A 25,681-nucleotide genomic window follows, 5' to 3' on the forward strand; every position below is an offset into this window, starting at 1 on the left:
AGATTTTGATTTTTTAATATATTTGAAGTTTATTTTTTGTGTAATTTTAATTACTATTTTATTAAGTAATAAAAATAAGTTTTAAAAATAATAGCAAGTGGATAATTAATATTATAATTTATTATTAATACTTACAGAAAATGCAAAGGACTAATAATTACATGTTGTGTATTAAGTTTTATTTGGTTTTCGGTGTTATGCATTTTGAATGGTAGTTTGGCACTCTAATTTATAATTAAAAATTAGTATTATCTAATAAATAATTTATATTTATTTATTTAGTCCCCCAAACACTGTTTATATCCTGAAAATAATTAGTATATTTATTTAATTATGTATACCATATTATATATCAAATATTAGATATTTTTATAAAATATTTCTTATAATTATAATAATTTTTTAAACGAGTCATCCAGTGTAAGATATTTTGGTGACTCAGGTATAGGATAGGGCGAATCGACCCAACACGGGATTTCGGCACGCCGAGTCACATAACTGTGGTTAGCAAACGCTCTGTTTTATTTTTCTCTGTAAACTAAATCTGAACGCTTGATACACTCTCCCTTTCCATGTTTTGAACGAGCTGGAAACACACCAAATGCAACTGGCGAACTTCATCCTAAGCGTTCATTTTACACGCTACCTGTGTGGGAAACTTGTTGCGTACGGCCGGATGAAATCTCGAGCTCTCATAAAAGCAGGAAAATCCATCTCTTCTGAGTTCGAAAAGTAGTTGATTTCAAATTATACTTCTTACTCGTGCTCTGCGCGCTTTTCTGAAGCTGTCGGGAATATGGAAGCAGATCCATATTCTTCCGAAAGTATAGCTGCCCAAGCTCTACTCACTCTCGGCTGCTTCAGGTGAATTTTCCAACCTCGACTCGTCTGTGTCGTGAGGTAATTTCCTGTTCTACGAGATGCTTACCTTTTGACCTCTCTGGAGTTCTCGCAGCTCGGGCAAAGATGAAGCTTCTTTGCGTTTCTCCGGTTTCAGTTGTTCTGCATCATCGTCTGCTTCTGCTGCTACCGCCCACAGTTCTGACGACAGAATTCGAAGAGATCCGCTCACATTGCTCGCTATGGCTGCTTACTACGTTCAGAAGAATGCCAAGGTATCAAACTTCAGCTCATACATAACACTTGTTTTGAGGACCCTCCGCATTGATCCAAGTCCGTCGTGCCTTGAGGTAGACTTGGCCGGAATTTTTTAAGGTCTGAACCCGAGATCTGAGCTTCCTCAAGGCTCGTCCCCTGTAGTTCAGCTGTTTCCTGGACACACTACCGGATGGTCTGCAGGTCTCGGTTGTTATATTTAGAGACTTGGTCTCATCATATTTTTCATGATTTCACTTTGATTTACAGTAAAATTCTCCTTCATGATGCAATTTCGAAATATATCTCTAATTTTGTCTAGAACGCCAAATTCCTTTTGGATCTCCTCCACTTGTGCTCATCTTTTCAAAATTCCGCCCAACATTTTTTGAATTTCAACTTATTTTTTGGAGTTATTTTGGGCTCAGTTTCATCGGACTCCACTCTCTAATCATTTGCCTCGAAACGTCACGTTTCTGTGACACTTACCACAATCAATAACGCACTCACTCGTACCGTTCAACTGATCTCGTATAACCTGCAGAGGGAAAAGTATCGAGAAGGAGAGCGTTTCGTTTCAAGTTTCAACTGTCATGTGTTAGTTAAACTTACATTTTAAGTGTTTATGCTGATTTTTTCTTAAAATTGCTTTTGCAAGCGCGAAAACTCCAAAAATCAACTCAAAACTTGATGTCTTCAGCTTTACAGCTAAAGAACTTTAAATCCACTTCACACAAAACTTCATACAAGTTTTTCTGACTTCTGATGATGTTTAAAATGATCAGTACTTGACAGCTTCCGAGAATAACTGTATTTTGCCTACTCCTGTAAATCGTTTGAGTGGATTTTTTTTAATTTCCTTTTCTTGTTCTTTTGTTCTTTGAAATTTCACTCAGGCGACGAAAGGGAGGCGTTCCACAACCTATAAGATCTCGGCGAACCCTGGCACGTCATCAGAACGTGAAGAGGTTTCAGCGCAATCCACGGCATCAACCACCGCTTCGAGGTCTTTGAATCACAGTAAGGTTATTGTGAAGAGTGGATGGACTTCCAAGAGAGTGATGTTTATCGGAGGGAGAAAGATCACCGAGACGTCCCTGCGGCGCCGGGCCAGTGCCATACTACAGCTTCTTTCTCGTGGCTGCTCTTCAGAGATTAGGATACGGCGGGAGCTCGGCGATAGCCCCGATACCAGCAAAGCCCTGCGTTTGTAAGTCTCTCTTGATCGCTTTCCCGCTGCCTATGATCAACACACTTTTACCCATTGGTTGAAAGGCGTAATAGTGGCACGCCGGTTCAGTTTCCGAGTTTGATTTTGTTACTAGGTTTGGTCAAATCGTTGCTAAGGTAGTTAGGATTAAATATGGTCGATTTTGTGATCGAGAAAGTTGACTATCTGCTTTAGCCGCTGATTTTCTCGTGCTTTAGAATCATTATTGTTCCCCATGATGTCCGATGTCCCATGTCAAAACCAAATTTCTCGTGCATATATGGCCTTAAACACGTATCTCAATTTGTGCCTCGGCACTGCCGACCGAAAGGAACGTCGTTGACATATATTCGCAACACCTTTTGCAACATAAATTGATATATGAACGTAAACACTGGGGTCTTTGGGTTCGCGTATTTGGCTCTGTTCTGCATATCTACCATCATTTAATGTAGATGTATTCTCTTTACAAAAGTTAAAAAGTAATCTTCCGCAGGTTGCTAAAGATGGACGAAGTGAAGCGTTCGGGCTCAGGAGGGCGTCGGGATCCATTCTTGTATGAGGTAATATAATCTCATTTCCCATTACGGAGCTCACTATTTTAAGATTCCAGATTCCTTAAGAACTAGAAATTTCTTATAAAAAGCATTAATTATGTAAATACTCTTGAAATATAGTTGAATTACTTATATATCTAAGTTTCAAATTTTAATTTCTATAACAACACATGATTGTCAACATAATCTGCTATTGATTAATACAGCTTGTTAACTCTAACTTCATCCTGTGAAAAGGTAAAAGCACTTTTATGAACACAAAATTCTTTTTTACTAAGTATATATATGTGTGATTACATACGTAGCTCACATAAACTATAGGGAACTCATTTAAATGAACCAAAAATAATAGTGATTTTACAACTTGAGACCTTTGCAGCTTGGAAAGAGTTACTTTCATTCATTGTACAATACGTGTCAAGTTGGATGAAGCATTTGTTCCATATAGGTGCTTTTTGCTATTAACTTCTCCAGATGCTAAAAGCAAAGCATGGGTCAGATTCTAGGCGTTAAAGACATAACAATTACTGATTCAGCAATCTTGTTGGGAAATCACAGCTTATTTTTTCTTAATAGGTCGCAGGATCAAGAAGCGAGGTAGACTCTGCCTGATGGATGTTCGTGACTTTCTGTTCATTAGCTGACTAAAAAATCTCAGAGTTACCCCCCTATCTCAGCCCTCTCAAGGTTTTAGTTTTTCTTTAAAAAAAAAAAATGAATTTGTGTATATACAGTGGAAAAAGTAGGTAGATAGCACAGTAAGTCACCACTGGATAGCACTAATTGAAAATAGTTATATCATTTTCTTTATTGATTGTCATAGTTCTTAAGAGTGATAATAACTTCTACATGGGCTGTGGAGCTCACAAAGTTTTTTTCTATGATATATAATAAAAAAAAGGCAATTATGTCATCTAGTCACATTGATCTCATGTGAATGAATAGTCTAAATAACCATTTCAGGCTGAAACCCTTTCAGTTTGGATCCTTAGATGATCAACAGCAAAACTAAAGGAAAAAGGGTATGTTAATTATGTGAAATAATGAATGGCATGCATGTAAAATTTTAGCTAAATCACGTGTCCGCATGTCTTCTATTATTATCTTGAACAGCAGAAACTCCTCTTGTTCATTTGGAGAGTACTTTGGATGATGTTTTAACTAGAGGATATCATTCGTTTTGATGTGGGGGGTCAGAAACATATATATTGTGCATGAATAATTTCTTTATTTTATCTATTATTTGTTTAATCTTTATTCGTAAAAAACGTCGATCGTCTTTTTATTTATTTTGTTTTTCCTTTCGTACTCGGGCTTTGCACTGACGTGACACTCGACGGGTCCGGTAAGCAACAAAGAACTCTGCACTTTCGTTGCTCTTTCCCAGATCACGATATTTGCTTGCTGTCCGTGTGCCTTTGTCTTCGTCTTGGTACCTCCTTTCTCTCACGGCGCTCTTATTAACATCTCTTATTTTTAAATTTTTAATGCAGCCATATCCGTCGTGTCGTATCGATCCGAATCCAGAGTTGCAAAGCGCAAAGGAAATAAATCTCCAGAGACCAAGAAAAGACAAAATTTTCCTTTCATCCGTTCTTATGCTGAGATGCGCACGCAGCAACTTACAAATCCCTCGGGTAAATTATGGCTGAAAGATGAACCATGGCTGTTGATACCTTTGGTAGTTGTGGTGGACCACAGAATCGGGACACGTAATCGGGCTAAGTGAGCTGGTGCATCTTTAAAGAATATAAAATCACGTAAAATATTAAACATAAAATGAGGGGGGACCTCATAGCGGATGTTGTAGCAAGTAAAATCACGTGCTTGCTCTACACTAGAAACAATGTAGGGCCAGCTGGTTTTTTTTAGGTTACTCGTATAAATGAAGGGTGCAGCTTCCTCCCGCTTTCCTAACACACCCTGCCACCCTTCATGTTATTTAATTTTTAGTTGAGGCTTTGAGAGACCCTCTAAAAGATGTAGTCAGTAGTCGGTGGTCTCCTCTCTCTCCTCTCTTGGGTTCTTCTTCCAACCACATTTGTATGCCCTTGCGGAGGCGGAGGCTCGAGGTGAGTGCTCAATCATCTGAACCTAGTTACTGGGTCTCGGATTCCTCCATCGGATCACCCTTCGAGTACGCAGCATACGCCTTAGACTTTGAGAACCTATGACTTATAACGTATAATAATCAACTTAATATAATTAAAAGAAAGAAGTGTATTTTATTGGTAAATAATAAGATTAGACGGTGAAGAACCAAAAGGGTTAAACGATTCATTATCGTCGAGGATTGAGGTAAATAAAAGTAACTATCAATAAACCAAAAAGATAATTAACAAGAGCAATTAGAGTAAATAGGATTTTTTATAAAAAACTTTATATTGATAAGTCAACTCACTAACCAAGAAACCGAGCTTTAAAAATCTCGAGTTTCACCTGTTAAGAGTTTTAAAATTTGAGTTTGAAGCCAAAAACTAAACTAAACCCAACTTTTTATAAGCCTAACTCGAACTGTTTAGGGGCCACGAAAGCAAGAAAAACGTGTCAGGGTTACATGTACAGGAGTGACTTATATTGATAGAGAAAGAAGCGCGTAGGGAGTAACTAGCAACTACCTACTCGCTAGGCTTAATTTTGGAGAATCAGAGTCTTACGTCTTCCTTCCGACCCTCCATCAACCATCATGATCTGATCTTATGACTGAAACTAGAAACCAGGAGAAATGGTGGGTAGTGGCCAACTACTCTTTTGCTTCGCCTCTCCTTTTTCTTGTTTTTTGTTCTCTTAACGCCAGCATCTGAATCACCTTTCGCTTATTTCGCGGGCAAAACTGACAAATGTTGTGCTCTCTATACTCTATTGGTGTATATAAAGAGTGACCGATCCCAAAGAAGAAAGACGGTGGGAAGTCGGAGCTACCGAGCAAGAGGAAGTACATTACCAAGTGTGACTGAAAAGACCCAAAGGAGGAGCTCTCTTCTGGCCTTTTAATGCCGTTCATCGCTACGGCGTGATTTTTCTTTACCGCACCAACGTACACAATTTCCTGGAAAGTTTTCTGTCCCCTTTCCTGCATTCATCTCTGTTCACGGATTACATGTCGCAGGCTCCGGACACAGTTTTTGGTGGACTCCTTATCCTCTGAGATTCTCACTGCTCCAGGTCTTTTTTTAGGGAAAGCAAACCAACAAGCTTCACTACTTGGGCTGAGGAGAATGGAGTTGAGTAAGCTCACTCTTGAGATCTTCTCTTGTCTTGAGAAAAAGTGGCTTTCCGACTGTCGAAATGCAGATGTCTGGAAGAAAACTCGGATCCTCAGCATCGACGGGGTCGGTGGATCCAATGGCCCTGTTGCCGCCGACATCCTCATCCATCTGGAACACCAAATCAAAGCCAAAACCGGCGATCGCACTGCTCGAATCGCTGATTTCTTTGATTTGATTGCTGGCACTGGAATCGGCGGTATCATAGCCGCAATGCTGACGGCTGACGACGGTAATGGTCGTCCACTATACACCGCCACCGAGGTCGTCAAATTCTTGAAAGAAAAGCGGTGTAAGATGTTCAGACCTGCCGGCATTTTCCGCCGCCGGAGGTTTTCCGGCTCTAGCTTTGATCGCGTTTTGCAGGAGGCGTTTGGGAGAGCGGAGGGGCGGGATTTGACGCTCAAGGACACGTGCAAGCCCTTACTCGTCCCTTGCTACGACCTTAACAGCAGCGCGCCCTTCGTCTTCTCTCAAGCCGACGCAGTGGAATCTCCCAGCTTCGACTTCGAGCTCTGGAAAGTTTGTCGAGCTACATCGGCGACGCCCAGTCGGTTTAAGCCTTTTGAGTTAACATCGGTTGACGGGAAAACATGTTGCGTAGCGGTGGACGGAGGTCTGGTGATGAATAACCCATCCGCCGCCGCGGTCACACACGTCTTGCATAACAAGAGGGACTTCCCCTCGGTCAGCGGCCTGGAGGATTTGATGGTCTTGTCTCTGGGTAATGGAACCTGCGGTGAAGCTTCGCGATCGCGGGGGAAGATGACGAGGGACTGCTCAACGCCGGCGGTGGTTGAAATTGTACTGGACGGCGTCTCCGAGACGGTGGATCAGATTCTGGGAAATGCCTTTTGTTGGAATCGCTCGGATTACTTGCGAATTCAGGTATGTTAATTTGACAAGTTTGATCAATCTTTGTTAAAAAAAAAAAAAAAAAAGTCTACAGATTAATATTTAAGGAATGAAACACGCATATTATATACTAATCGATTAGTCGATCGCTACATTGCGAGAAACCAAATGGAAACATATAAAGTTTTGTAGATCTGTTTCTTAATTTATTTTCCATCTTTAGCTTATCAATGCTCTACTTTGAAAGCTTTGAAGTGAGAGCAGTAGAGACTTTATTACGAATTTATGATCCCCGAAGAGAATAGTTCACTCATATCAGATCACCCTTGATGAAAAATGTCGGCTCTGAGCATCATTCCATTTCGATAACTATGGCCTTTGAACAAATCCAAGATAGCCAGCGTCATTAGTTCTGTAGTTTCTTTCGTTCCGTTTTTATTTCTTGTATGAAATTGAATTAACAAAAAGAAGCATTGCAGGCAAACGGAATCGTGAGGAGATGGGCAACAGAGGAGAGAGGAGAAGGAGAAGGCTGCGCGAGGGTTCTGAAAGAGAAGGGGGTGGAGTCGTTGCCTTTTGGCGGGAAGCGGTTGCTGAAGGAAAGTAACGGAGAGAGAATCGAGAGGTTTGTGGAGCGACTGGTGGCGTCTGGGAAGTCTCTCCCACCGAGCCCTTCAAAGAAACCAACTACGACAACCACTGCTGGGAAGGTCAATCTCCCTCGTCCCTAAGTGTTTTTCCCTTCTTTTGTGTTAGTTAACAAAGACTTCAGATGAGACCAGATGGCTTAACCCCTCACCTGCCTCCTCCTTAACTTTTCAATTTCAGATTTTAATTTGTACTCCAGCTTTTTATCTTTACCAGACGTTTCTTTATTAGTTCTCCCCCACCCTGGAAGAAAAAAGAAATTCTGAGCTTCTTGAGAGAATCCATGATCAGCTTCTCTGCCTGTATTTATAAAACCGCGTACGTATCAATAATACTTTTAACTGCAATAGTCCTTTTGCTTTAAGAAAAAGAAGAAAACGCTATGACTAAGAGGAAGGAACAGGTGATTGTTTAATTGCCTGTACAAAGTAGCCTTGAACTGAAGTGCTCCAGAACATTCACTTAGCGTTACCAAAAGTACCAAGTAGGAACCAAAGGGTACAGACTCCTATTATCCATTTTATCATCCGAATAAATAAATAAATAAATAGTATTATTTAATATACTGATAAGATTATATATTGATATAGAGAATATGAGTGGATCAATACATGTTGTACACATTATAGATTGATAGACACATGAAGCAGTAATTTGTATTATTGTTATATTTGTTAGTTAGTCATAGGAAACAATTCAATAAAATTGTAGTAATAATAATTGATAATATCAAGCACTAATGAATATAATGACATTAAATATGTAATAATAATGCTAATATCAAGCACTAATGTAAAATACTTATACACAACCCATTAAGTTTATGCCGGTAAATAATATTTTAAATCTTAATAAATATTTTTATTATTTTTTTATTTATAATTTTTTGAATTATATTTCATACCACATGCCCGAGGTCGGAGTCTCTGTCATCCTCAACTCTCTTCAGTCTCGTCTACAGGTAAAAAGCAAATGGGGTCAACTCACAAAACCTAGGTTTTCCATTGTTAACTCGTTCATATCACATGAGACACGGTTTTGTTGGGAAGTCTGATTTTTAATTAAAGTTCCCACACATCTCAACTCTACATCTCAGATTCGCTCACTCCACGCCCACACTGCCTGCATTTATTATTTACTTTCTGACTCTTCCTGTAACAAGATCATCGATGCATGCGCCCTTGCCACCGATTAGCCTCGGTTATTGCTTCCTTTCCTCTCTTTATGGAAGAGCGGCACATCGGATCTTTTTCTCCAAGGAGTCCGCCTCTTATTTTACAGAAGACTCGTTTGATTCTCGTCGATTCTACTGCAGCTTGAGTTTCTTGGATTTCACATTCAAATAAATCAGCCATGACATAATATGATATTCTAATGCCTGAGATCTTCTGAGATGGTTTGGATTCCGCAGCTGTGATTTTAGAGCGAGACAACAGAACTAGTCCAGGCACAACGAATTAGGCAGATCTGCTACTTTGAAGAGTAGAATGATTTGACATAATGAGGGGACGAGAAAGCCAACTCTAATTATCACTGTTCAACAGGTACAACAAGCCGCTTTGATATGATCGACTTTTGAAGGTTTCCCAGAGCATTACCAGTTTTCTGCTACAAGTACAGAAATGAGAATAAGGAGAGTCTACTAGGTCAGTAACAAAAACACATTGTGCAGTCCGTATACTTAAGCTTTCTGTATGTACCTGAGTGCCTATATTTAGTTCATCAATGGGAACAGGCACAATCATGTTCTGAGGTAGAGGAAGCAAGTTTATGGCTTCGTTCCCATTCATCTGTTGGCAGCGCCTCCGCATGGGGAACATGGCGAGGATGCTTCTCTCTTTTGCCACCCTTTACCTGTTTCAATGCATGCTTAAGGGCAGGCATCAGAGCTTCCATGCACTCTGCAACTGCATTTGGATTTCCCGGCATGTTGATGATCTGTGCCAGTGGCATATAAATGAAAAATGAGTAACACAATTTCAAGAGTAATGCAGTCCTTAGAAAAAAATGTGACCTCTAAACCTAAACTTAGGTGCTAGTCATTTTGGGCTGGACCTGGACTCGATTTTAACACTATCTCAGAGTAAGGTGTCTCTTCTGTTGGGCTTAGTTGGTGCCCTGTGTGGTTTGTATCCTATTTGAGTTGTCCACTTCTCATGCCAGTTGTTTATTTGTATAGGACAGGATATGAAGGGTAGTGTTAAGTAGAAATAATCCGACATTGTCTAAAGACAAGAAAAATCCTATGGTTAGCAGTTGAGAAACTGACTCCCAATTCTGGGATGAATCCAAACCTAACTTTAACAAAAGTAAGTGCACATTGTCTTCATTCTCTAGGATAAAACGAGGAAGGTCAAGAGTTATTTGAGGTATGAAATGATCAATTCACATTAGCATGAGTCAACCGAAAGATCTGAGTCTACTGCAAAATTGTTTCTATCAAACCAAAAGCACTAGATTCTTTACCAATGTCGATCCTCTTATTCCAGCAGCTGCACGAGACAGCATGGCAAATGGAGTTACCTATTCACACAAACGGGAATACTTTTGAGAAGATAGACATTGTCTGAGGCAAACAAGCAGATCATTTTTGTGTTTGTAGCAGTAAGGTACTACTCACAAGCTAAAGAATACCAAAGAAGAATGTAAATACCTTGAGACTCTCTTGCATCATTACATACAACAAACCGGGAGTTTCTTTTTCTATCAAAGGTTTTGTTGCCTCAGGAGTTACGTCTCTGGGAGTGAAGCCAGTGCCTCCTAAATCAAGGACAAATAGGACAAGAAAAGAAAAAAAGAAGACTGTAAAAAAGGGGCTATCAATCAGATGCCAACCTTGAAATCATTAGAAAAGCAAGAAACACAAAGACATTATACTAACCTAAGGTTAAGATGAGGTCAACTTTGTCAATATCACTCCATGTCTGTATAACTTCTTGAATTTTGCTCACTTCATCTGGGACTACTGCTGTTGCACTCACCCTTGCACCTCCGAGCTTTTCTGAACATGAATTTATAACAGATACTGCTCTTGGGCCACTGAAGGAAGTTCCAAACTTTTGTTAATGATATGCTTTTTCATATCACCATACATCAAATGCAAATTCTCGCCAATTTAAAAAGCAATAAATGACAGGAACAATTGCATACAAACATTCAGACATTTCTTTAACGCTTGCATGGTCACTTTTAAAAAAACTAAAAAAGAAAATGCTGTCCTTCACAGAAAGAATTTGTCATTTTGGATAATGTTGTGTTTGTTTTGTTTTTCCAGAGATTGTTTGAGCGGATAGAGTCCTAGTTAGATAATGAGTTCAGTTAGATACTTGTAGTCTGCAAGTCATCTGAATCCTACTAAAACTAGGATCTCTTTATGTATAAAGATTATAAATAAAAGAATAACGGGTCGAGAGATGATGGACATCTCTATGAAGAATCTCTTTGCCTCGCTTTTTCTTTTTCACTGTTCTGCCACTCTCTTGTCTTGTAATTCTCTACAATGTGACTGCAAAGCGTTTCAGAAGTCTGTCTTGACAAACTGGTCACAGCCATGGGATATCAAAGGATGAATCTCAGCCAGATAAAGTTATTCTCTTTCCTGTGTTACCCTTCCATCATAGGCCACACAAATTATACTGTGTTTTTTACTTGTATTCTAGGACAATCTCTTTCTAGAAGGGCTTGAAGGAGCTTTAAGACACTGAAGGGAGTGCAATGCCAGTGTGAAGGAGAAGAAAGAAACTTTTCTTTTAATCCATCACAATCTTGTGAAGGAAGGATCCATTTCAGGTTTCCTTCCCATTCTATCAGTAGTTGGTGTTTTTCCTGCCTCACATTAGGTTTTTGATACATCTATAAGTTACAGAGACTAAGGTTCAAGATGGGAAACTAATTCCTGTTAGCGTCAGCTTTTCCCAGAGAGTTGTTTCCTCGAAATAACTTCTAGACATTAATTTCCTGGAGTGAAATCAGTTTCCTAGGAAGATTCCTTCCTAGGAAATACTTAGCAGAAAGCTTTGAAAAGTTTCCCAGAGCAGTCCCAGGATTTCCAAAATCCCAAGAGAGACCAAAAATTCTAGAAACCTCAAAAAAGAGTTACTGGAAAGTCCCAACCATCAGAAATTTGGAAAAAAATACCATAAATTTCCAGAAAAAAATCCATAAATTTCCAGAAATCACCTTTCCCCTTGGCTTCTGAAATTGAGTGTCCTGTAACCAAAATGAGGACAGAATTTTAAAAATTACCACTATAACCCTTAAGGATATTTCCAATTATCTTGTTTGGGCTCAATCAGTGAAGAGGTTCCTAATACTAAAAGATCAATACGGACAACTCAAGGATCCGCCACCTACTAATGATCAAAGTGATGCCAAATATAGAAAAAAGATAGAAGTGACAGACTGGATACTGAAATAGTACAGAAGAGAATGTTGCTCAAAATGTTACTCATCTCAGAATGACCAAAGATGTTTGGGATACATATCGTCAACTATACTCTAGAACAGATAGCCTGCAGCATTTTTATGTTATTTTGGAGAATTGTATACCTTAAATAAGGAGAAGACTTAAATGCCTACTCTGCCCAATTTAGATGCTTTGTGGGATACATGGCTAATGTTAGGGATTCCAACACAAATTTCAAGTCGCCAGACTCAAACATAGACAATTCAGCCGTGTATCGGTCAAGGTTGTGGAGACAAAAATCAGGCCAAGGTGGTTCTACTCTTGGAAGAGGACATGGTCACAGAAGTGGAATTTAAAAAAAAATTGCATACTGTAGAAGTTATACGGTTGATATATGCCGGTCTTTGCATGGAAAATCAGAGTGAGCAACACCAACCAAGTTTTAGGAAATCTCGAGAACAAGGAAGCCTCTACTTCCACTTTAGAATCAGTGAAGTGAAACTTAGTATTATCAAAAGTAGACTTCGACACATTTCAGAAAGTAAAGCCAATTTCTCTCATCCTCCAGTGCTGCATTAGCCTGCACAAGTATGTGTCTCTTCTCATTTTCCTCCCCCTCTTCTTGAACCATTGATTCTAGGACAACTGAAAAAAATGACATGATAACTACAACTACTCGCACAATTCAAATCCAGATCCATTAGGCCTGTTACATTAGCCGATGGTTCCCAATAAAAAAATTCAAGACACTGGCTCTTCACATATCACATCCAATTTAGTACTGACTAACGTTCTCTATGTGCCTTAATTTCTGTCTTTTATCATATAACTTGCCAAAATTCTTAATAGTCCTGTCACCTTTTTCCTACACATTGTGCTTTTCAAAACCCACAGGCAATGGTGGAGGTCATGAAAACAATAGTCTATATTATCTAGGTGATTTCTCTGCCAAAGCAGCCATAGCAGCTATTACACCACTATAATTGCAGTACAGAGTGGGGCTGCCATCTCTTCTTTCTTTGCAGCACGAAGTTCTGCTCTTGAAGTTAATGTCAAGTTCAAAATGTGAGTCATGTCAATTATGAAACAGTCACTAAGTTTCCTTTCTGCCAAGGGATGGTGATAAGTCTTTGAGTTGTTTTTCTTTAATATATTCTGATATTTGAGGACCTCTGTGTGTACCCTCCATGTCCAATTTTCAATATTTATGACTCTAGTGGATGACTACTCTAGGGTCACCTGGCTTTATTAAATGAAAGATCGAGCCATGTTTCAGTCCTGTAATGCTATAATATGTACTCAATATGGTTATAAAATTAAGGTCTTTTGATCAGATAATGCCAAAGAATATGTCTTCCTCTTTTTCTTCCTTAAGTGTTGACTAAGGTATTACTCTTCAAATTACTCCACAACAAAATGGTGTAGCTGCATGATAAAACAGGCAGTTGTCGGAAGTCACATGAGTCCTATACCCAATTTTTTTGTCTTATGTTGTTTTTACTAGTGATCTTATTAATAGAATGCAGTGTATTACATAATGAGAACCCAAATTCGGTTTGGTTTCTTAGTGAAAATCCATTTTCTGTGCTTATGAACCCCTCAGATCTTTGGATGTGTCCTTTATATATTGTTTGTCTCCAAGGGGGAACAAGCTAGATGATGAAAGAGGTAAATTCTCTTTCAGAAGTAGATCAGAAAATAGAAAAAAAAAAGACTTGGAAAGAGAAGGAAAGAAGATGAGGTGGGTCTAACGAGAGAAGAATGAGTCGTCGTCATCGTCGGGAGGGGAGATACCCCATCGCGCCTCTTCTCCCTTCGGCACCTACACTCGCTACTGAATTCTTGCTTCCGACACCCGCTGATCCGAAGAAAGGGACGGAAAAGGTAGTAGACCCCAAGACGACGAAGATTGCCTTTCCCGTCAACACTGTTGAGAAGAGCTTTAATCTCAACCATGTCGTAACAGAGGAAGAGGGATGTTGGTCGACGGCGAAAGGAAAGAAGTCGGAAAAGAAGGGGAAACGAAGAGAATAGTGGAAGTTTGGCGACTCAGAAATTACCCTGGAGATAAAGTCAGGCAGATTCGGAATGACACTTCGATTAACCTCCAGGAATGGTAATAGACGATCTTTCATTTCGATCCCCTTGGCCACAGCCACTAATTTCGCTCGCTGCTTAGAGGATGGAGATTCGGTGAGAGAGCCACGACTCCGGGAGATCAGGGTGGGGGGTATATCCTTCTCCCTCACGGTGTTCTGGAAAAAAGGAATAAGGGAACTAAAAATCGTCTAGAGTCGAGAGCGTCTAATAATGGCTGGATTCATCTCCCATAAACTTTCGGAAGCGTGCCCTGCTGGAAACCACTGAGGGAGGAAATCCTGAAAATGGGAGGGATATCTGTTGTTCAACCTCTGAAAACTGGTGGAAGCCCCTTCATCACCCAGCCTACTCCACCCGAGAAAGATCCGTTACATTTTCGTCCTCTACCGTGTACTCCCCAAAAAATAGTCCCCAGATGCACTTTGTCTCCCTCCCAGAAAGGCATAATCACCACCCAAAATCCTTCCGTCCACCTACCACAAGAGTTCCTCTCGGCAGGGAAAGGGAGATGGAATCAGCGTTCATAGTCGAAACCAAGTCCGAAGCCTGGTCGGTGGACTCTCTTGCAACATGGCTCCGAGACAAACTAGAGTCGGATTACCTCCCCAAAACTTCCTGGTTAGGCTCCCGCAGATGGTTGGTCTCTCTCAACTCGAGGGAGGACGTAGCGACAGCCTTGGATGCCGAAGTCTGGGAGAATGAATCAACGGTGGATGTCATGAATTGGGAGGAGACCAAGTTATGCCGACCCCTTGGTCAGTGGATTTCCGTAAAGGGGCTGCCAACTGAGCTCTGGTCGAAGGAGACTCTACACAGAATTTTCGAGACGTTCGGACAAACAATCCAATGGGCGAAAGACACTGTTGAGCAGCGTAACATGGAGGTCGCAACGGCGTTCGTGGTTCCATCCTCCTGGTGGGATGAAAATCTTTTTTTGGAACTCATTTGCGGTGAGAATTTCGTCTCGCTTGAAATCTCGTTTAGCGAAGTGGGCATTCTTCGCTCGCCAGAGCGTCGCCGGACGCGAAGGGGACGATCTCTCGCTGAGTCCAAATCGTCTCCCAGCCGAGTTAACCCAGAAAATCTCTCATCATGCTCAGACAACTCCACCTCACTGCCGAGTTCCGAGTCAGACTCGTCAGTAGATTTTAATGCTTCGGAGGGTGTTTCAAGACTAAATCAGACAGATGCTTTTTCGATTTTCGAAGTGCAGGCTCAGATTTCAAATTTAAATCTAAATGGCCAATCCCGAGGAAAATCCCCAGCTAACCCCAAGCAAAACTCAAAATCAGGTGAATCCCGAGGTCTACTAGCTTTTTCAATGTTTGATAGTGTATCCCGAGGAGTATCCCTAGCTCGCTCCAAGCAAATTTCAAAATCTGGTGAGTCCCAAGGTCAGTCAGCAGGTTCTTCTCAAGGAGCATCCCAAGGAGTCTCCCGAAGGAAATCCCGAGACATACCAGCTGGTTTCCCCTCAAATTTGACGTCAAATACGAAAACAGAATCCCGAGGAACAATGAAGGTTAGTGTTCCTGAAATTTCAAAGGAAACCCAATCCTTGAAACACATTTTAGAATGCGCGCCAGAAACTTTTTTCCCTCCCGCATTTGATGTTTCCCGAAACCCAATTTTCCCAAATCTCGATGGTCTTACCACCTGTCACATGTCTTCCCCTAACCCCACGTCCTCTTCCATCTTTTCGTCAGCTGTCACTCCCAAAACTGCGCCCTCAGCCTCTGAAATCCCGTCCTCTATCACTTCCCCTTCAAAACCTCCTGTACTGCACTTAGAAACCTCCCAAAAAGTTACCTTTTCAACTCCCAAAATTTCATCTTCTCACACGCCATCCCCAGTTTCTCCATTTCCCCACACCTTCCCCAAATCCCGAAACTCCATCATCCCCGAAATCTTCCTCTCGCTTCTCGATCCTGACCAACCTCCTCTTTCGGAAAACTCCCATCTCCCATTCCTTTCCCTCCTCTTCCCAAGAGTCCTCTTGCCCGAAATCTAGAGGCCTGCGATTCAAGCGAAGCTCAGGCTCCGAAAAAACAATCTTCTCCCCTATGTCTCTCGGGATAAATTACCTCCCTTCGCCTCACCTTAAAATCCTGCTCTCCAGAACTCTTTCCCCTCCACCCAAAAGGTAAGATATAATGGCGCCACTCAATTCGTCCTTCCCTCCACCAATGGAACCTGAAATTCCTGAACAGGCGGTGTCCCCTCCTATCATCAATACATACCAAAGATTAACAAAGGAAGTAAGCCTTTGGCCATTCAAATGCCTAAGAGGCATGACAGTCCTCAGCCTCCGACTCCCTCACCTAGTAGACCCGATCGTCTGGTGGAAGAACTTCAGGTTGAGAAACCTAAATATAACGAAGAGACATGGCAACAAATGATGAGTCTTGCGCGAACTTTTGGAGCAGTGTACAAAAGTTATTTGCCTAGAGACCACTTTGACGGGAGTTCAAACCCTTAATCCCAGACGATTGTGCTATCCTGGACGTAAGGGGGATTGGTGGCTTTCGGAAGAACGAGATGATCTCAAATTTTCTCACCCAGTTCAAACCTTCTGTGGTGATCTTACAAGAGACAAAGTGTCAGGAGATGTCAGACACTATCGTTAAGGAGATCTAGTCAAATCATACTATTAAATGGGCTCTAGGCCATTCCGGGGGTATCCTTGTGGCCTGGGACTCTTCTCTTTTGGACTCCCTTCATTTGGCTGAAGGTCGTTTCTCCCTTGGCATCCAGTTCAGGGACCTCTCCTCTAGCAAGATATGGTGCATAGGGGGAGTGTACGGGCCAAGCAAATACCGTGAGAGGACTCTCTTTTGGGAAGAATTATGCGAGTTATATCAATCTTGGAGGCTCCCATGGATTTTTGCGGGTGACTTCAATGGAATCCGGTACTGCAATGAGAAGCACCCCCTGCCACTCGTATTTCTGCATCTATGAGAGGTTTTTCAGATTTCATCAGTAGTTGTGTTTTGGATGAAATCTCATTATCCGGGAAAAATTACACATGGACGAATAGCCAACAACAGCTGATTTTATCAAAGCTGGACCGTTTCCTGGCTTGTCCTGCTTGGTTGCAACTCTTTGGAAATGTCTCGGAGCGTGTTCTCAATAAGGTCAGGTCAGATCACAAGCCAATCATGGTAAATACCTCTTTTGAGAAATGGGGTCCTTCCCCTTTCAGGTTCGAGAATTCATGGCTGTCTGCGGAAAATTTCGCTTCTCTTATTGATGGTTGGTGGTCGGAAGCCCCAAGCTTAGACTGATGAGATTGGGCCTTCCCTTTGAAGCTTCGTTTCTTAAAAAGAAAGATCAAGGAGTGGGCCACCTGTCATCATGCCACGTTGGCTGCTGAAAAGACCTCCCTTCTTGCTCAAATAGTGGATTTGGACCTTGCGGAGGAGCAAAGGTACTTGACTTCGGAGGAATATTCCTCCCGAGTCTCTCTCAACTCTAAACTCAGTTCTATTCTTCATCAAGAGAAAATCTGATGGAAGCAACGAGCTAGATTTAAATGGTTGAAGGAAGGAGATGCCAATACTAAATTCTTCCATGCTGTGGCTTCGGCTAAACATAGGTCCAATCGAATTACCTCATTATGTATTAATAATGAGGTAACGTCGTGTCGGACTGAGATCACTAATGTGTTGTTGAAGTATTTTAAAGATCTATATTCAGAAGAATCTTACAATAGGCCCAAATTACAGCACATCAGATTCTCTCAGTTATCTCCAACTGCTGCATCCTTATTAGAGCTTCCTTTCTCAGCTGTGGAAATTGAGCGTACTATCCTAGGTATGGAATGTGATAGAGCGCCAGGCCCTGATGGTTTCAACGGTGATTTTCTTAAGAGATTTTGGCCCCTGCTCAAGGAGAACATCTCATAAATGATTCACGGTTTTTTCAGAAATGGGGTCACCTTCTGCAGTATCGGTGCGTCATTTATTGCATTGGTCCCGAAGAAGGTTAATGTCGAGAGGCCGGAGGATTTTCGACCTATCAGTCTCGTCTCAAGCGCTTATAAAGTCATTGCTAGAATTCTGGCTTATCGTCTAAAAACTTGTCTTCCTACCGTCATTCACAGAGGGCAAGGTGCTTTCCTTAAAGGAAGAGAGATTCTAGACTCCACTATAGCTGGACATGAGCTTATTGACCACTTCCAGAGAAATGAGGAACCTAGAATTGTGTTGAAACTTGATTTAGAGAAGGCGTTTGATAGAGTTAATTGGATTCTCCTTGACGAGATCATGGGTCGGATGGGTTTTGGAGATAGATGGAGATTTTGGATCAGGAGTTGTGTGGGATCGGCCACATATTCTCTTCTTTTAAATGGCACAGTCTGTGGATTTTTCAAAGGGTCCAAAGGTATTAGACAAGGCGATCCGCTGTCCCCCCTCCTTTTCAACATGATCGGGGAATTCCTCTCTTCTATGTTTTATTCAGCAGTGAGCCTTGGATGGCTTCCTCCAATCAGCCCTCAAGAAGCATTTAATGTTCCTATCCTCTAGTATGCAGATGATACTATCATATTTGGGATTGGTAACATTGAGGGAGCAAGGAAGATTAAAGTGATTTTGGGTCTTTTCGAGTAGCATCTGGCCAGAAAGTCAATTGGGGAAAGACCTCTCTAATGGGGTTTAACGTGAGCCCTGAGCTTCTTGCAGAAATGGCTAGTTTGTTCAGTTGTTCAACAAGCAATCTACCGTCCACATATCTTGGCCTGCCATTATTCAACAGACGCATCGGGAAAAGGCTTTGGAGTCCGGTGGTTGAGAGGATTGAATCCAGGTTGGCAACTTGGAAAGGGAGATTGCTTAGTAAGGCAGGGAGGCTCACGCTTCTCAAATCTTGCATTGCAGGTATCCCGAATTATTCTCTATCACTTATACTTTGTCCTGCATCTATATGTAAGACAATAGATAAACTGAAAAGAAGGTTCTTATGGCGAGGATCGAGTGCTACCTTTAAATATCACTTGGTCAAATGGGATGAAGTTTGTTTGCCAAAAAATTTGGGCGATCTGGGGATTCGGAAAACCAAAGACATGAACCAAGCTATGCTCCTTAAATGGCTATGGAAAATTAATACTCAATCCTCAAACCTCTGGAAGGAAATGGTTATCGCCAAGCTTGGAGGTATGACTCATTGGTGGATATCAGAGGGAAATCGGAGAGGTCTATCTTCAATTTGGAGAACGCTATACCTTCTTGTACCAAAATTTTCAGCTGCTTGCAAATTCTATGTTGGAAACGGTAGGTCTCTCAAATTTTGGGATGATTTATGGCTGTGGCAGAGCCACTACAGATTGCCTTCAAAAGTTTGTTTCTCATATCAACTCATAGGAATATATCAGTTGCCGATGCTTTCGAGGAGGGTGGTATGAACCTTCATCCTAGAAGAGGACTCTCGGATTCCGAGGTTTTAAAAGCCAGTCGACTGATGGATCAGTATCTACTATAAAAATTCGCCCTTTGGTGGCAGATAAGCTCGTTTGGTGGCCAGCGAAAAAAGGCATCTTCTCGGTATCATCTGCCTTCAGTTTCATCAATGGTTGGAATACTTCTCAACAAAATCACAATCTTCTTTGTTTGGCGCCTTTGAACTCCTCCTAAGATTAAATTCTTTATGTGGAGTGCTTGCCTCGGCAAGATTCTCTCGGCTGACGTGCTTAGAAGAAGAGGTCACCCCTCAGTAGATCCTTTATGCCCTCTCTGCAATACTAAAGCTGAGTCCACTAGTCACATTTTGCTTCAATGCATTTTCTCATGGAAGGTGTGGACATCCATTCTCAACAGGATGGGGATTCAATTCTGTATGGCGGCCGATTTGATGTCATTCAGTAAATCTCTACTTGGTTTCGGCAAGGTGATGTTATCGGCTTGTGTTAGCTTTATACCGTGGGGTTTATGGAATGAGCACAATCGTATAAGGTTTGAAGCAAAAATCGAATCGGCGGATCGGGTGGCGGATCGAGTGGTTGGGCATATTTCCTCCTGGCTCCTGACGAAGAAGTATTTCTCCTCATTTGTGGGAACTCCTGTCCGTGATAACTGGTTTAATTTGGCTAGGCTGCACTTGAAGACAAATGCCCGGATTATGCAGGAAGGACCCCTCCTCATCCTGGTTACCTTAAGTTGAACTTTGATGGTTCTTCTTTTGGTAACCCTGGACTCTCAGGATTCGACGGGGTTATCTCGGATCACCTAGGTAACCAACTTTATTCATATGCCGGCCCTCTAGGTATCTTAGACTCTACCTCGGCAGAGCTTCACGGCCTCCTCAATGGGCTTCGAGTATTTCGAGATAAATGCTCCGGCCCTCTCCATATCGAAGGGGATTCGAAGGTGGTCATTGGTTGGTGCGAGCATGCATCCCCTCCCCCGTGGCGTCATTGGGACATTTTTTGGGAGATTATTGAAAATTTTTCATTATTATCTCGTATTTGGTCTCACATTCCGAGATCCGCTAATTCGGCAGCCGATGCGTGTGCTAAAAACGGAGCTACCCTACAATCCATGGTTATCAGGGACATGCTCTCCTCTTAGTAATTTTTGTAATTCTCTTGTTTATATATATACACATCCTTTTCAAAAAAAAAAAGGGGGAACAAGCTAGATTCCAAGTCATTGAAATTTAATTTTTGTGGATAATATGGACAAAAAAAGGGTATGTTCATTATCAACCTAATCAGAAAGAATTGCACCTCAATGAACATTACCTTGAATGAAAAAACTCCTTTCTATAGTCAGAATAAAACCTCTTCACACAACATTGAGCATCTACCATGACATCTAGTGCAAGTATATGAAAGAAAACAAACAACTTCAGCTAACCCACCAGGATGCTCGATTTGTGGAGGTTATATGGGTAAGGAAGTCCTTGGTTCAAATGGTTCATGGTCCCCTAGACTCATTGATATTTGAAAACCTAAAAGATTCTATACACAAAAATCAACAAGTACTTCCCATCCCATTTGGCAATCTGTGTCAAGCCATCAGAAGGAAGATTTTCCTCCAAATAGGGGACCATCTCGAGGGTCTCATAAGAAGATTAGCTTTAAAAAAAAAAAAAGTGAGATTCATGGGTCATGAACAAGTGAAAAGTATTTGATATGCACTGGCTTGGGAAAGCCTAGACGTCATTCAATCAAGCAATTTGCTGAAGCTTCACAACAGAAAAAGCTCAGGTAGTAAAAAAATAGCCATAGTGACTCGTCTTATATAAAAAAAGACCTCTTTGCAACAAAGACCCTCAAGAGTCATATTCTGATGCATGTGTTTTACAGATCACATTCCAGGAACTCTTACCACAAGTGTACCAAACCAGGAAAAGATAAATTGGAGATGAAATGAAAAGAAAAATGGTACCTTCGATCGGGCCCAGCTCCTGATGCAACAGTATCACTTACAGTAAGAATAGCCACATTGAACATTGATTCTTGAGACTCAATGATGGGTGTTATATATGTCATACTAATTCCAATCTTTGGTTTTGTGTTCAGATTTAAACAAGCCAGGTTCTCTGCCTTCTTATTAACAGGAAAGCCACTTATGTCTGAAATGATTATGGCCTGCAAAGATGTGCCAGCTGAAAGAACTGCACCTGTTGTTGGCAACTCTAACAAAGCATTTGCTGATTTCATACTAAGCAGTCGGCTGCTCATCTGATGACCGGTGCTCTCAGCAACAAAACTGTAGTTCAAAATAGTATTATAAAAAAATAGTCAATGAACAAACTTAAATTCAATTGAGCTTTTTATTTTTTAGCAACTATAGAGTCTCGCCGGTAATCTCAGCTTCAGGGGAAAATATAGATTTTTAATTTATGTGACTAGTGCAGGCACTTCAGACCTTCCAATGAATTGGACAGACCACAACGAGAGTTTTAACTTATTCCAAACAATCACAACAATTGACTAAAACGTCCCTAAAACCCAAATATAATCATCCATAATTGAAAGAAACTTTAATGGCTTGACATCCAACGCAGAACCTTCATTAGCCACCAGATGTCAAGTGCAAATTATGAAAATCTGCTCCAGCTAGAGAGGAATATTACTTTGAAAGATGAGAGATCGAAAAATAAATAAATACCTCAACATTTTTTCCAAGATAGAGGAATATCTCAACTTACCCTGGATTTCCTGAACCATCATCAACTTCCCATCTAATAATGGCCCGGTGAAATTCAGGTCGGGAGGCAGCTGTTTTTATAGGCTGTGCAATGCGGGCATTCACCCTGTATGAACAATAGCCTGAGAGCACTGTATATAGAAACACCAAATATGAAGGGGAGAACTGGAGATTACTTCTATTTCATTTTCCAGAAAATGGCAATGTTATACATTAAAGCATACAAGCATGGTAAAGAACAGGAGAAGTAAGAAATACTTCCTCAAATAAGTTTTTTTCCCCATAATAAGCAAAAAGACAGAACGTGTCCAGCAACTACACGACATGGCAATTTCAAAAGAAACAAGACATAGCAGGCATTCAATGTGCAAAAGCTATTGGCAAGGAGATAGTATCAAGATTAGCATTCGATGTGCAAAATCTATTGGCAAGGAGATATATCAAGATTAGCATTCGATGAGCAAAAGCTAGAAGCAAGAAGATATATCAATCAATAGATTAGTTGTTAGCAAACATCAAATGCAGACAAGCAAAAGCTAGAAGCAAGAAGATATATCAATCAATAGATTAGTTGTTAGCAAACATCAAATGCAGACAAGCAAAAACGAAGTGTCAGCAGCTTTATACAACCTTTGAAGATGAGGATTTTCCCAGCCAGAAAGCAAACGAATTGCTGGGACAGCAAATAGATGAAAACCTACTAAAGCGCTCACAGGATTTCCAGGTAAACCAAAGACAAGGATTTTCTTGTCTTCGTTCTCAGCTGACTTAATATTGATCTCTGCAAAATTTAGAGGCTTTCCAGGTTTCATGTGTACCTGGTAACAGATCAAGAGAATGTTTCAAGAAATGTACTAATTCAATACTCAAAAAGATCGGGAATGAAAGACTGAACCACAGTCATAGTTGCAAAAAGTAAACTTTATTTTAAAGAACCACATGATTTCTTATTTTAAAGAACTGAAGAAATTGTAAACTTTGAAATAAATCGGAAGAAACAGAATGCTTACGAGATTTACAAACAACTAATCTACCTTGTTAAAATGAACAACCCCTTTCCTTGCCAGTAAGGGTTTGACAAAATCCCGATCTCCCATTGAGACACCACCAGAAGTTAGAATTACATCAGTTCCAGACGAAATAGCAGCGTCCAAAACCTTTTCAAGATCTTCTAGCCTATCAGGAGCAACGCCCAGATCAATTGTTTCACATTTCTGCTGCACAGCAGCTGCCAGTAACATAGGTCGGTTCGAATCCCTGATCTGGGAAAAGAAAAATCTAATGACGATTTTGTTTTGGTAAACTTGTAATGATGATTTAATTATGTCATGGATGGAAAAGACACAGAAAAAACCTCAAGGATATATTTGAAATTTTTAACAGTAACTACCCTACTGGAATTTGCAGGAAGAAAAGGCTTGGAAATACAGCTTACCTGTTGTATGGTTACTGAATAGTTATATAAGATCATTATATGAGGTTCAAAGGAGGGATGAGCTAATAGGATCCATATTGGATTTGTTTAGCTAAATGTAATGCAGATTCTTTAGCTAAAGAAGGGATGATCCTTCAACCTCTTGATGCAAGAAGACCTCTTCTTAGCTTATTGTTTGTCTTGCCTTCATGCTTGATAAAATTGCCTTTCTTTAAAAAATAATACTACAATAAAGTAAAAGAGGTTCAAAAAGTGTTTATCATATTGAATAACAATGATTAGCTTTAATGACCTGTTCGCCTCCAAGCCAAATGTTAAGTCTAAAACAAAATTATTCAAACCATCACATAGATGCAACCCATTATTTTTCACTCCTAAAAATAAAGAACAAGTCACCCATATAAAGTATCCAATGTTTCATGAGCTGAAAAAGAGTTCCCCCAGACAAATTTCTCTATCTAATTACCCACATCTCTTGCATGAAAGTATGACGGAGAGAATTGTTTCTTACAAAAGTTCAAACTTAAGTGAAAATATTTCATGTACTGTTAAAGTCTCATCTCAATCTTTACTGTTTTTTTTAAAACATAAATAATTAAAAAGTTCTCCTAGCCAACTTCCTACACAAATTCTGTAAGATTGAGTAGTTGAGAGATTCAAGAAAGGAAGAACGAGAAGAAGAAGAGAGGAAGAACAGCCTTAGAAGATGGCAATCTTGTTAGAGGCCTTAATCGACCCCTAACCTTCTACTATTCATCACTCAAATGAAATTACAATAAAAAGACGAATATGCCCCTCATTATAAAGACACCTCTCAATGTCTAAATAGTAGCTAATTCCTGACATAATAATCAAACTACAATGAAACTAAAAACTCTTCTAAACATAGAGGGACATAAATACCCTTATTTTTAATGCTCTCCCTCAAGCTGGAGAGTAAAGATAACACCAATCTGATTAGCAAACTTCATATAAAGATTAATAATGGTCCCACTCGTCCAGTGTCATGCACAAAGTGACAATTGACTTCTAAATGTTTGTCCTCTTGCAGAAAATTAGGTTATTAGCAATAAAAATTGCAGCCTAGTTGCCACACTTTAGAATCATAGGGTCATCAGTCCAAACTCCTTAAACACCGACTTAATCCACATAAGATACAAACTCCTTCAACACTAACTTAATCCACATAAGCTCACAAACATATCTAAACTGAGCAACTTACATTTTGTTTCTTACTCTTCCACCTCACAAATTTCCTCCTAAAAACACACAAACAATCAGTTGTAAATTTCCTATCCAGCTTGGACCCTGCTAATCAGTGTTGGAAAATATGGTACAAGGGTATTTTGGTACTTTTACTTATGTAATTCCGTCTCTGAGTGGCCAGGTATCTTGTTAGGACCTAGCCTACAAGAGTATCTTAGTATCTGGTCTTTTTCTTCTCTTTTTTTGCTCTGTTTTGAGTGTACTATGTAAGAATGTAGGAGGCGCATTTTTGTCTTTTTAGTCCCTCTCGCTTAAGTTAATAGAGAAGATTAGGAGTCAACTTTTCCCTGAATCGAGCAGCCGTTTTTTACACTGCCTCAATTTCCCCATTCTTCCTCTCTTCTTCCTACTTCATCTTCTCCTAGCTATATTCCTTTGCTTAACAAGGCATCAAAGTAATAGTCCGGACTTGGTAGTTCCTTAATATAGAGTTTTTTCTTTCTTCTAAAGATTCAATCTCTCCAAGAAAGTTTTTCTTCATCATTCCCACTTTTTGTGCCATAATCGCCGAGTTAATGGTTACAACAGCTCATTGAGTTATTCATGATGTTGTTATTGTCCAAAGAGGGTTAATTTCTGAGTTCTGCCCTGAAATACTGCTTGCATCGTCATTCTCGTGCTTGTGTCAGCCCTATAATCTGGAATTGGCGGATGTTTTAATTGGTTTATTTGTTGAATGTTTGGAATAAAGTCT

At 40.4% G+C, this 25,681-nt stretch overlaps 2 protein-coding genes across 5 annotated transcripts in view; one reads left to right on the forward strand and one right to left on the reverse strand.

Annotated features, from left to right (window-relative positions):
- The first annotated feature begins 5,896 nt into the window (after positions 1-5,896).
- Positions 5,897-7,985, forward strand: LOC137956160 (probable inactive patatin-like protein 9). Its single transcript, XM_068803526.1, has 2 exons — positions 5,897-7,016; positions 7,463-7,985. Exons 1-2 carry the CDS (start codon positions 6,081-6,083, stop codon positions 7,712-7,714), a joined length of 1,188 nt encoding a protein of 395 aa, XP_068659627.1. The 5' UTR covers positions 5,897-6,080; the 3' UTR covers positions 7,715-7,985.
- A 1,152-nt stretch (positions 7,986-9,137) lies between these two features.
- The window catches only part of LOC137955629 (molybdopterin biosynthesis protein CNX1), a 61,745-nt gene continuing 45,201 nt past the window's right edge, over positions 9,138-25,681 (reverse strand). For 2 of the 4 annotated variants that reach the window (XM_068802653.1, XM_068802650.1), the window contains exons 6-13: positions 23,321-23,548; positions 22,917-23,104; positions 22,288-22,392; positions 21,522-21,845; positions 10,513-10,670; positions 10,285-10,391; positions 10,098-10,154; positions 9,138-9,569 (exon numbers count right to left, since the gene is read on the reverse strand). In XM_068802653.1, coding sequence (XP_068658754.1) covers positions 9,354-9,569; positions 10,098-10,154; positions 10,285-10,391; positions 10,513-10,670; positions 21,522-21,845; positions 22,288-22,392; positions 22,917-23,104; positions 23,321-23,548 — 1,383 coding nt within the window. In that variant the 3' untranslated portion in view covers positions 9,138-9,353. The remainder of the gene's footprint in view (positions 9,570-10,097; positions 10,155-10,284; positions 10,392-10,512; positions 10,671-21,521; positions 21,846-22,287; positions 22,393-22,916; positions 23,105-23,320; positions 23,549-25,681) is intronic. The other 2 variants (XM_068802651.1, XM_068802652.1) reach the window with 2 other exon arrangements.

Source organism: Aristolochia californica, unplaced genomic scaffold, assembly GCF_029961685.1.
Source record: "Aristolochia californica isolate CCGP_79_NKW_82.1479 unplaced genomic scaffold, dmAriCali1.0.hap1 SCAF_2, whole genome shotgun sequence".
Taxonomy (NCBI): Eukaryota; Viridiplantae; Streptophyta; class Magnoliopsida; order Piperales; family Aristolochiaceae; genus Aristolochia; species Aristolochia californica.